Raw genomic sequence first — 12,735 nt, forward strand, 5'->3', positions numbered from 1 at the left:
TTAAATTACATTAAATTAATGTTTCCCTGTCAACAAAGGGCTCACAATCTAAAAAAGAAACATAAGACAGACACCAGCAACAGCCACTGGAGGGATTCTGTGCTGGGGATGAATAGGGCTAGTTGCTCTCCCCCTGCTAAACTTTAGGCATTCACCAACAAAAGGTGCCTCTTTGCTCAGTTAGCAGGGGACATGAGAGCTATGGATTAGGCAAGAGAGCTGGGCATAGAAGGGATAGAAAATGATAGAATACCAGGGTAAAAAATAGAACACGGTATGTGATGAGCTGTTCTGTGATGTGACAGAAGCCTGTTTGTTAGACTAAAGAGCATTGTGTGACCTTATAAGGTGAGAGCTAATGGTAACAAGAGTTATCTTATTTTGTTAGACGAATCTTATGCTTTTACAAGTGCAGATGGAAGCCTTGTTATCCTGAAACTGTTCAGCCTGTTGTGGTAGCAGTGTAGCTCATGTCTACTTCAACAGCATCAAGGCTAAAAGTTCGTTACCTCCTGTAGATACAGTTTCTGATAACTACTTGTCTTGTGGTAGCAAGCATGACTTGTCCCGTTTGTTAAGCAAGGTCCACCCTGGTTGCATATGAATGGAGACTACATGCGTGAGCACTGTAAGATACTCTCTTTAAGGTATGGAGCCACTCTGGGAAGAGCATTTGCATGCTTAGAGTTCCAAATTCCCTCCCTGGCATCTCCAGGATAGGGCTGGGATTTCTCCTGCAACCTTGGAGAAACCACTGCCAGTCTGTGTAGACAATACTGAGTTAGATGGACCAATGGTCTAACTTGGTATATGGCTGCTTTCTATGTTCAGACACTTGGCAATAGCCTTTGGCGATACCTAGAGAATGGGTGGTCCTAATAGTTCAAATGAAATCTTTCTTCTTTTGATCTTTATTCTGAAAAGGACCAGAATGTGACTGTGTTTAGAGTGCAGATTCTTTTTTTATTAAATGCAGTCAGATACATAATTTAGCAAAGAGAGATTGTACATTTGTGTGAAGTGTTTTTATGGGAAATCAGTTGCTTTGCATTTTTAAAGGACACCAGATGTTGTACAACAAGAAATAGAGTTTGATACCTCTTTGTTGGAAGAAAATGAAAATCTTCAAGCTAATGAGATCATGTGGAATAATTTGACAGCTGAAAGTTTGCAAGCCATGTAAGTAATTTAAAACGTCTCCTTTCTCTTCTGCAAGAAGAATTAATTATACAAATTTGCAGACATGTACGTGTTCTATAAAAATTTGGTTTGCTTCTAATTTAAAGGTTTGCAAAGAATTTGGGGTTTTCTTTTATTAGCAAAGAACTCATTGGAGAGGAAACTAGCAAGGGGATTTGAGATTTCATGGCCAGTACAGTTTGGTGAGCATGGGATAGTAGTTCTCAGAGAGAAAAGAAACAATTATCCATACTTACAAGCAGGCCTGTCCTTAGGGCAGGGCGACTGGTGCGATTGCACCAGGCCCTGCGCTTGGACAGGCCCCATGCTGACGGCAGTGCTACCGCCGCAAGCAGTGAGCATGCGCTCACTCTCAGCACAGCAGCCTTGCACCATGTGCTGCCGTTGGCTCCAAGCGGTGCAGCAACCAGCTGCCATGTGTGCTTGTGGGTGGAGGAGCAATGGCGGCACAGTGCACCAGCAGTGACTCAGTGAGCAGTGAGCTGCCTGCCTCTCCCCTCACTCAGCAGCCTTGCGCTGTGTGCCCGCCTCGGCTCTTGGCAGCACTGCAGCAGCAGCAGCCATGTGTGCTGGCTGCGGGGAGGGGGAGGGAGTGGGCATCTTGCATAGCAGACTCTGCCTGCCTAGCTGCCATCGGAGACTCGGCCTGCCTAACAAGCAAGGATCACCTCACCACACCTCAAAGATCTGGGTTGGGGTGGGGTGGGTCACAGCAGGCAAGAGCCTGCAAGAGATGAAGGTGGCACTCTCCCACTTGCCCAATTCACTCGCAGTCCCAGCAGCCACCCCCCATTGGGCATCTCCCCTGAGCTGGGATCTGTCAACCCCTCTGCTTATCATAGGAGGTGGTTCTCCAAGAGTCCAGCATCCACTCGTGGATGTGTTGACACTCAGTGGGCTGAGAAAAGCACCCTGCAAAAAGTAGCTCTGTTGTGTTAAACTGTGTATGTTTTGTTGCTTGGTTTTACATAAATAAAATATAGATTTATTTATTTTTTTGAAATGTTAAGGGGCCCCGCACCCTCCTAGGGACAGCCTTGCTTAAACGTGTTCTGTAAAGTTTATTTAGCTCCTGCTCTCTGCCTCTATTAGCCTTACATGGGAAGCACCGAAATGGCATGAAACTTTTTGTAAATCATCAGACAAAATGATTGCACATGTATCTCTGTGTACATGTGCTGGAAAGCTGTGATTAGCCATAGTTTTTTTTTAGTGAATACACATTATATGCATGCACCTTAAACAAACAAACAAACAAACAAACAAACAAACAAACAAACATAATAAAAGCTGAAAAATCCAGGATGCCCTACTCTACCCTCTGTATTATAGCCACATAATATAATTATGTGGTGATAATAATAATAATATAATTATAATAATACTAATTATTATTATTTCTTGTTTACACAGTCAGACAGGTGTTATTGACTGGTTTGTTTTATCCAGACATTCAGTCCTTCCCAAGGACCTGGGATGGCTGAATTTTATTATCAATATCATTTTTGTTATTATTATAGATATCGTTGTAGAATATAGGCTGTTCCCAGTAAAGTTGCTTTTTGTAATTGACTGATGGTGATTTCTGTGGCCCCTATGTATTATTATAATTATACTTATAATAATATATTATAGAATTAATTTTATATTTATTTATATATATATATATATATATGTGTGTGTGTGTGTATGTATATATATATATATATATATATATATATATATATATATATATATATATATATATATATTACTGATGATGATGATGTCCTGTGTAATACAGTGTTCAACTGGTTCAAATGTAATGCAGTTCTGTAGTGATAGTAAGGCTTTAGGAGAGGACTAGGTAGGCCTCACTTAGAGTAACTGCTTGGAGGTAAGGCCTTTCCTAATAAGGAAGAAAGCTGGGGAAAATCAAAACTAAAGGATCAATCCAGAGTGAGGGGCATGGTTTACTGGACAACAGCTTTTAGAGGAGTTAAAAAAGTTTCTGTTCTAGAGTCAGTTCTTCCCTGGAGGCCTCTAAATGAGCAGCAGGTTCAGAAGCAGCTGAGGGGAAAGGGAGTCCAATAGCCCTGTCTGGGAATCAACTGGGAATTCCTTACCTAGGAGTAAGTAGGAAGGATAGGGACCAGTTTAGCCAGATGCGTCAGGGAATTATGTTTGTTTAAGTGCTTAGATCTGTGTTGTAGCTTTATTGTAGTTCTTTTGGGGGGGGGGGTTGTCTGAAAGGAGGATGGTTTTGCTGAAGCCTCCTTACCATTGTATTTTTAAAAATAAATTCTTCTTGTTATTGAATGTCACTCCTCATTGGATTCTGCCTAGTCATATATCTTTGAAGGCCTAAGACTGCTCAGTCTTACTTGTAAGGCAGAGGTTTTCCACTTTACACTCCCAGGATATCCACTTAGAGGGGTGAATCTTCCTGCCTGGAAAAGTGGATGGTAGCAGCCTACCTGAGAACTCCCTGCAGCTCAAGGATTTCCCCCTTGATCACCACAGGACCCATGGTTAAGCCTAGTCCTGTGCAGTGTCCTCAAAGCTCATGAGTACGTGTGTGTCTACTTCTGATTTAGTTTAGAATTATCCTGACTGTCTGATCTCCGTTCGTTTTAGCCTTACTTTAAGTAGATTGCGATCTGTACCCAAGGTTTGAAATAAGTTACAGATCACAGTTTATTTCAAGTAAATAGGCTAGAATAAACCAAGATCATTTGATTCAGATGTCATGGCTGATCTTGGTTTATTGTAACCTACATCAGAAGTAAGACGTGTGAACATAAAAGTGGAGGAAAGCGGGTGTGTGTGTGTGTGTGTGTGCTCTTGAGCCTCAAGGGACAAAGCACAGGACCAGTGCTTTAATTGTAGTCCCACAATATGTCTGAACCAGCACATTTCTTGTGCTACATACTTGGGTTTTTCATACAGTGACTGGCCAGTTCGCATTTTTACATCAGCGTTTTAAGTTAAACCACACTGCTGTAGCTGCAGCTAAGGAAGCACCGGTAGTCTTGCACAGGCATGCAAATATTGACACTTTGGAAGCACAGCTTGCATTGTTTATTTTTAAATTTTATTTATTTATTTATTTATTTATTTATTTATTCATTCATTCATTCATTCATTCATTCAATTCCTTCAAGTTTGTCATGCAAGTTGCGTTTCTGAAGTGTGGGTGCACAACTTTAAGTATTTTCTCACTTGTACTCTTGTGGAAGACCACTGGAGCTTTCTTAGACACCTGCAGCAGCGTAATCCAATTGGAAACTGATATAAGATAATGGTGTGCATGGAACTGGTGACTGCCAGTTTGAAGGGGGAAGTACTCTTGAAGTACTCTTGAAGGGGTAAGTACTCTTACTTCCCCCCCCCTGCTGTGTTTCCCCAGTTGACTCTGTGTCTAAAATGGCCTCATGGGGTGGCAGCAAGCTCAAGCACCGGGCACTTCTGGGTACTTCCGGTCCAACGTACACTGAGGCAACAAGGAGGTACGCTGCTGCCCCACAGGACCATTTTTGGACACCACATTGGTTGGGGGGAAATGCAGTGTGTGTGGGGGGGTAAGAGTACCCCCCCTGACCTTAAAGCTATCCCACCCACCTTTGAACTGGCCAAACCGCCAGACTTACAAACCAGTTTGGAGATCCATAAAAGGGCTTCCATAGTGGTTTGTGGACATCCCTAATATAAAACTCTGCAGCAAGTCAGCCAGTATGCTTAGAATGATGCAGTTTGTGTGGGACACCAGTGTGGATTTCCCCCCTCAATCTGCCAGAAATACGACATTAGATGAGGTGCAGAAACAAGTCTTTCAAAGACTTAGCAAATATAGAGAACATTACTTAGTTAAGGCATGATTGAAGAAAGAAGGCACAGATGTATGTGTCCTCTGTGAAGACCAAGTAGAAAAGTGAAAACATTTGAATTATTTATTTATGTACAGTATTTACTTGTTGGTTTTTATATACCAGCTTATATAAAAACTCAGGGCAGTTAACAATCCAAACAACCACCAAAACCTAAAAATGTCATTTAAAGACAACCAGAGATGGGGACATGTTGACTTCATGTGGGAGTGCATTCCAGAGTATCGGGCAATCCAGGAGAAGGCCTTGTTTTGGGTTCCCACCAAGTGAGTTGGTGGCAACCACAACGAGACTGAAGATTATCAGGGTACCCCAGGCAGCTTGTGTTGTCACGAGCTCTTGGAGTAGAGGGCTCCTGGCTGTTCTAGTGGAGTGTTGCCTGACTTTTTAACCTGTGTTTTACTGCGGTAAAATGATCCTGGGGTTTGTTGTACCTCGGTAGGTGATTGTGTTGCCCCCAGGTAAAAAGGCTTCTACCGGGTCCACTGCCATTTCCAGCAGGGAGCTGGGGCAGGGGGGAGAGCAGCTGTGCCAAGCATTATGGCTGCTCTAATGAGAGCAGTTGCTGCACCCAGAGACATTCTGACCCCTGGACCTTGGGGCCCTGGTCCGTGGCCTCCAAGGTCTGGGAGGCCCTCCAAAGGTCCAGGGGGGCCTCTGGGGGGACCTTAGGCTGTAGCAGCGGTGGGCAGAGTAGCCACTGGGCCTGCCCATCTGGCCCAGTGGCCTTTGAAAACTACAAGGTGCTCCAGCATGACTGCAGGCAGGCCCAGCGGGTGCTCCACCCACCGCTGCCATGGGGCAGGGGGGAATCCTATTCAGCTCACCCCCACCCCCAGCCGCACACCTTGGTGGCTAAAATTGAGGTAAATTTTGGCCAGGTGGTATGGCAGGGTGGGTGCAGGGTGGTGGCAGGACCCCCCCAATGCAGGGGGGCCTCGTGGTGGGGGACCTCACGGCGGGCGTGGAGTGGCTGCAGGAGCCCCCCATAAATGCAGGGGGCCTCACAGCGGGGGTGGTTTGGGCACCAAAATTATCTAGGTGCACCACTGGCTGCACCCGTGTTGCAGAGCACTTTGGGATGCAGGAGGAGGAAGTTCTCCTGCTCCCAGCTTTTGCTTTTGCCACACCAACATATGTGTGGGTACATGGCACAGCAAAGGCAAAGATACTGCCACTTGTCTGCCAAGGAAGGCAGACAAGCTCCTGCCTTCCCCCCAGACCTTCCCATCAGTGGCGTGAGATCATGAGAATGACCTCTATGTATATTTTATGGGTGAGTGTGTTTTCTTATTCAATTGTGAAGTATGGTAGATTGTAAGTGACTAAAAATTTATTGCAGGGGGATTTTTTTGGGGGTAGACATCTGCCAGAACAGATGCTGATTCACTGTTTAATATATTCTGAAGAATTCCCAATTATACTTCTTAAATACCCCCTTCCTAACTCAACAGGTTTTTTGTAAGGGAAATTACCCTTTTGATAGCCATCTTTCCATACTGAGCATCACAATATCACACCCATTCTTTATATTTAGTAAAGAATTTTCCCCTTTGCTGCTTTATGAAACATTGCTGGGTTGACAAACTTATTAGAGATACATGAATACATTGCTAGTTTTTTTAAAAATGTAAGAATCAGATTGTTTACTTATTCTGAAGCCTTGCTGATAGGGCAGTTTTAATACAAACAAGCCCAAAAGTGGCTCAAAGAGAGTATTCCAAATGCAAATGGGAGAATGAAGAAAACAATTTCAGTAAACTCAAGAAAATTACTATCTCTTAGTGCGACATACCAACAACCATTGCTTCTCCCAAAGAAAGAACATATCATTGTGTTCTTGTGCCCTATCATGTCTATTAAGAAATTGTTAGAGGGAAGGGGGCGTTTTACATTTACCTTAAAATTCCTTACTCTCTTCAGTACATTACATTTAAAAATAGAGAAGATACATAGCATGTTCTTCATTCCATTCTTTACCTTCTGTAGGTTAAATTTGCCTTGTTCCTTCAGCCCTTCCTTATAACAACTGTCTTGTGGATCCATTACTGTCCACTGCTCTAGGGAATTTTTTCTAGCTTGTCAACATTGGCCACAGCTTTGAGTACTCTCTAGGACTTCTCACCCACCATGGCATATTACAAGCTGTTTTTCAGATGTTTCCAATTTTCTAAAACTATTTGCCATATACTGTGAAGGCTTCTGCTTGAAAAACAGGTTAAATGTTATTTTGAGTATGTGGGCCTAATGCAGTTCTTTGGGTTGTAGCTATTTTTTAAATAAATGGTAAAAAAATTGATTACTGTATTGAGGTCCTAATAGTGTTAAAAAGAACAGTGCAGTCTACCTTTCAGACCTGTTTTGCTGTGTAAGGAGGATACGTTTGTTTAACTCAGCACGGTTATCCTCAGAATCATTTGGCTAGTGGGCACATTGGCAGTATCCTTCATAAGCTCCTAGGAAAAAATCCTCATGTCTGGATTAAGCAGGATTGCTAAAATTTTCCCTCAAATTAAGTTTCAAAATTATTTGTCATTAGCATCCTCCTCTCCCCACCCAGCATAAATGAATCCTCACTGCCCATCTGCCTCCACCTGCTCCTTGCATTCCTAAGAGTTCTCCAGTATTGATCCTGCAAGAGCCCTTCCCAAAACTATATTGTCATGATTTCTGTTGGAGGTGTGTTGGCTTTGTCCTGGGATCCTGTGTGAAGCTCCTTGCTATGCTGGTAAGCTCTGCTCATGAGCAGCTTCATGAAAGCCTCTGTTTCCCCTCTCAGACACTTCTGGAGGAAGTGTACTTCTGGAACCTTAGAAATATTGTTTCTGCTTATGTGTCCTAAAATTGTGTTTATATCACAACATGACATTGTAGATTTGGTTGAGTAATCTTCAAGTTTTGCTGTCTAGACAGTTATTTCTCTAGTTTAGACGTTGATCCAGCTCTTATGATAGCCTCTGTCATTCCCACATCTGAGTATGTGTGTTATGATATGTGTATCCCTAAGCGGTGTATATAATTTAAATATAACAAATGTAAAAACATAATAAAAACAGTTTAAAATGAATTTTAATTAAAAGCCTGAGAAAACAGGGTGCTTCTTGAAGGTCTTTTAAAAAGCAATCAGAGATTGAGAAGCTCTTATTTTGACAGGGAGGGTATATAGCAAATTCCTGGGGGCGGAAATCACAACCACTGCAAGGTTACTTCTTGTGTATTTGAATAGCTATAATAAGATCACAGACAGGAAGTCTTTGGCAACCTATAAAATAGTTCCCTGTATTAAGAGAATACTTGTAATGTACATGGTTTCCTAGACTTATTATCTATCCAACTTGGGCCTTATTACATGTATGGGATTACAGTATAATCTGTTATTACGAATAGCCTGTTTGAAGGGGGGAAATAAACCCATTCAATATTTCAATTTCTCTCCCAATATGCTTAGCAAAAGTGCGTCTTATGGAAATATAGTAGATTGCTATCAAAATTATAAATCTACATTGCTTTTTTTTTGTTTTGCATTTTTATCACTATTCAGAAAAAAAATGGAAATTATGTTTAGGATATAAAAAATTATGTGCTTCTTTTGATTGAACCCATAGGTTAAAAACAGTAGTAGAAGAGCTGATGCAGACACAGCAGACACTTCAAAACAAGGAGGAGCGTGTACTGGAATTAGAAAAGAAGATAGAAGAGTCTTCTACGATCTGTGAAAGGAAATCTGAGTGAGTAGAAGAAAGACCAAGAAGGCCGTTGCTCGTGCGCAGAGTCCAGAAAGACTGCCATTTTGGAATTGAAAATGTGCCCAGAAAGCTCTGGCAGAATGGGGTCGTTCAGGTGGAACAGCTGGCTCAACTAGTTGTTACGGTGGAATGTTTAGCGCATTTTGCGTTCCATCTCAAACTTGGAATGGAATGTAAAATGTGCTTCACATATACCCCATTCTGTCATCCTCCCCACCCTTCCATTCTTCTTTCAGTCCTTCTCCTTTCCATCTTCTGAGACCTACTGAGATCTGTAGTGTCATGACAGAAATACTAAATTTTTGTTCTCCTTGCTTTCTTCTGTATGACGGACTCTGGAATCTTAACTTTTTTTTTTTTTTTGGCTTTTAAGCCCAGGGTCAGAAAAAGTAGTTTAAACTGAAGGGTCTTGGGCCACATCAGGATGACATTTGTGTACATGTGCCAGTTGGTAGCAAATGCACTGTTTGTTTCTTTTTAAATAAATGGCTGTCACGGAGGTATTGAAGTGTGAGTCCATAACTCACATGTGAACGGAAGAAAATATAATACTAGTGATGGGTGCTGCTCTTCTGCTGGATTTCGAATTGGCCCTGGTGAACCAAGATATGCTCCCTCTTTTACACACATCCCTTCAAAACTGGAAAATGGTTTGGTTAATTTGAAGTCAAATTTGGACTCTATTCTGCTTGTAATGACAACACTGAGAAGGTGATTGTATCCACATCCCTCTTGCCAGCCTTCCTGTGAGCCTCCAAGACCCTTAAAATAGAATCAAGGTGCATTATTCAACATGATTTTGAAAACAAAAGGAAAATTTATTTTATTTTTTGAACTGCTTTCAAAATTAATTGTGTCTCCATCTTTTTCAGTGTTGTGTTACTGCTAAGCCAGAAGCAGACCCTGGAAGAACTGAAGCAAGCAGTTCAGCAACTGAGATGTACTGAAGTAAAGTTTGCAGCCCAAAAAGAACTTCTGGAACAAAAAATGCAAGAAAATGAAGGGAAGGAGCCTCCACCTGTTGTAAACTATGAGGAAGATGCCAGATCAGTTTCTTCTATGGTAAATTTTATGCTTATTATGCTGTAACAGCATTCATGTTGAACCATATGGAGTCTCATGTAGTGATGCTGCTGCCCAGGGAAATCGTACAACCGCAAACTGTCTTGTGACAGTTCAGAGTTACCTGAACAATACTTTTTCTCCCTTTTTTTGGAGGATCTTGACCAATAGTATAGCTGGCTTTAAAAACTGATTTTAAAAAAAGATAGCTTTCTCAGTGCCTATTATGCATGAAAGCGAAGAATATAATTTTCTTGTGCAGAATTGGTATTACCAGATGGTACAATAGACTGGGATGATCATCACCATTATTTCCAGCCTGTTTGCTTCTGGCCAGGGACATCTTGCTCGCCATGCCATTGTTGGACTATATGTACTTACGGGATTTTGTTAAGGTAACAGTTTTTACATTAATACCATAGATTAGAACTATGCTTGCCCATATTTAGAGGCCATTTATGATTTATTTATTTATTTAGACTAAACCAGTGACGTATATAGTATACCAAACAAGCTAATCAACGCGTAAGTCTCCTCTAAAACACCTGCAGTGTAAATTAGGCACAATGCAACAGAAAAATTGATAGTAATCAAATAGGAAAAGAAGAAAATATTAGGGTTGCATGCTGTACTTCATCTGAAGATAAGCTTGTTTGGTGCATATTGCCAGAGCCTGCCTAACTACAGAGATAAATCAGGTAGCTACTTGGGGTGCCAAAATTCCAGCAGCACCTGCCACTGTTATAGAAATGACTCTAGTCAGATAAGCCATTCTATAAGTAGAGAGAGCCACTGTCTGGGCTTTTGGAGGAAGCCCAAGAAGTAGTTTAGCTGCTTGACAGCTTGGTGGTACTGTAGCGGTACAAGCATAGTGTGTGCTGTATCTACTAAAAATATAAACTCATGACAAGTAAACACAAATAAATTTGTATACAAAAGCAATTATGATGATGAATGACTGGAAACATATTCAAAAGCTTCTCTGACCAGTTTGCTTTTGATCTTTTGTTTCTTGACACTAGTAGGAATGTGGTCTTGAGAAATAGTGCCTAAGAAGCATCTCCACCTCTTGAACTTATTGTAGGAGCTGTTGTAGATGCTGCGTGTACGTTTTCAGATTCATTTGTACAACTAGAAACTGTACATTTGTACAGTTTGTACAATTTGTACAACATTTGTACAACAATTATAAACTGACGAAAGCTCGGATTCTGAAGAATTCTGTTTCTGTAACAGATAGCACATAGAATTCAAGAAGGCCGAAGAGCCCTGATTGTTACAGTGCTACTTTGGACAGTAGTAGAGTACTAAGGTGAAGGGAATCCTTGGAAGATGATCTTCCTTTGACTGTCCTGAATTGAGCAGAATAGTGATCCTTTGCTTAGCTTTGGAGCCCTTAATAAAACAATTAAAAATCTCTGGACATGCAGACCAAGTTGCATTTCATTTTTTCTCCATTACTTTTTTTCAGTGTACAAAGTACTTCAATACAGTAACTAATTCTAACAGCAGTTCTAAGAGCTTAGGCTACAAAACAAAAGTGGCTTGCTCAAAAACTGTCTATTGAGCTTTGTCTCTAAGCAGGGATTTGAACCTGGGTCTTCAACCAAACCAAATTCTCTTTATGCTATGCCACAGATTCCCCCCTGCAACTCCATACTTGGCATTATTTCTACCTCATGATGGTGTGAAGAAGTCTCCACGCTACTGTGATACGACAAGGGGGTAGCTGATTGGTGGTTGATCTGCCCCTTATCCTATCACATGCAGCCGATAGGCTGCCTCAATGTTCGTTTCTGAGATTCATGGGTAATTCTGGAGAAGGAAAGATGAGACACACACACTCTCTTGCAACTGTGAGTTTTAATGGGCTTTATTAAGGCTAATAATTACAAGTGTAGGTGATTAGGTATGTAGGCAAGTAGTTATCCATTTCATTTTTCTGTGATTATAGTGTAGTGTTCAGTAACAGCTAAAAGCATTCCTAAAATCATTTCACCCCTTTTGTCAAAATGCAGAGCTGCTAGCTAGGAAAGAGTTTTTGGCCTCAGCAAGAAACAGGCAGTTGCGTTATCAGCCAGCTGTGCAAGAGCACCTTATCTTGCTGTTACGTAGCACCAAGTCAAAACAATTCCCCAACCTGGTAATCAGTGTTTCCCCTTTAATTTGGTCTAATAATTTCTATGATAATTAACTCATACCATTAATAAATGCAAGGCATCTTTGACTCTTAACAGAAAAAGTATTTCTTTCTAACCCTTCTACTAAATGCTGAATAGTTTAAAACAGTTTCATTTCATTAAGTAGCTGAAGGCCTTTTGCCATCTCCTGATTGTTCCCAAAGCAATCCTAGAAGCTGTGTTGGCAGAGAGGAAAAGGCTAAAGTGCAATTTCTAGGGAGGGAGGGAGGTCGACAAGAGGAATGTCCATTAAGACAACTTAAGAAGAGGGGAGGAGGAAGGGCTGGAAGGATGGGGAGAGAGATAGACGCCGTTTCCTGCCACCTGGCAAATGATGGCTGCGGCAGTGGCTTCACTGGAGCTCAGTATAGGTAAGAGAGAGAGATCCAGGGACAGAGAGGAAAAGAGGGAGGGTGGGGGGAAAGGTGTGAGTCAGAAGTGGCTGGTTCATGGAGGCATGGCTCTGGGCAATATTTACCAGTTTCCAGGTACGCTGGAACGAGATCTCTGCTGGCTTCTCTGGTGGGAGGGTGACTGGCTCTGAAGATACAGGGAGGGGCTACATGGTGCCTCTTCCATGAAGAAGCCCATGCCTATCCTCCCCTATGAATGGCTGTCTGCAGCTTTTTATACCTTTTTGGCCACCTCTCAAAGCCAAAATAATCACTTCATCTACTCAGA

At 41.8% G+C, this 12,735-nt stretch overlaps 1 protein-coding gene and 1 long non-coding RNA gene across 6 annotated transcripts in view; one reads left to right on the forward strand and one right to left on the reverse strand.

Moving 5' to 3' along the window:
- Positions 1 to 12,735, forward strand: part of FER (FER tyrosine kinase) — a 288,734-nt gene that overhangs the window by 51,828 nt on the left and 224,171 nt on the right. For 4 of the 5 annotated variants that reach the window (XM_053296742.1, XM_053296743.1, XM_053296746.1 and 1 more), the window contains 3 exons: positions 1,060 to 1,179; positions 8,672 to 8,794; positions 9,685 to 9,874. In XM_053296742.1, coding sequence (XP_053152717.1) covers positions 1,060 to 1,179; positions 8,672 to 8,794; positions 9,685 to 9,874 — 433 coding nt within the window. Of the gene's footprint in view, positions 1 to 1,059; positions 1,180 to 8,671; positions 8,795 to 9,684; positions 9,875 to 12,735 lie in introns of those variants that run through there. The other variant, XR_008316296.1, reaches the window with a different exon arrangement.
- LOC128345181 (uncharacterized) overlaps positions 1 to 12,735 on the reverse strand; it is a 31,492-nt gene that overhangs the window by 3,886 nt on the left and 14,871 nt on the right. The window lies entirely within an intron of this gene.

This window comes from Hemicordylus capensis, chromosome 2, assembly GCF_027244095.1.
Source record: "Hemicordylus capensis ecotype Gifberg chromosome 2, rHemCap1.1.pri, whole genome shotgun sequence".
Lineage (NCBI taxonomy): Eukaryota > Metazoa > Chordata > Lepidosauria > Squamata > Cordylidae > Hemicordylus > Hemicordylus capensis.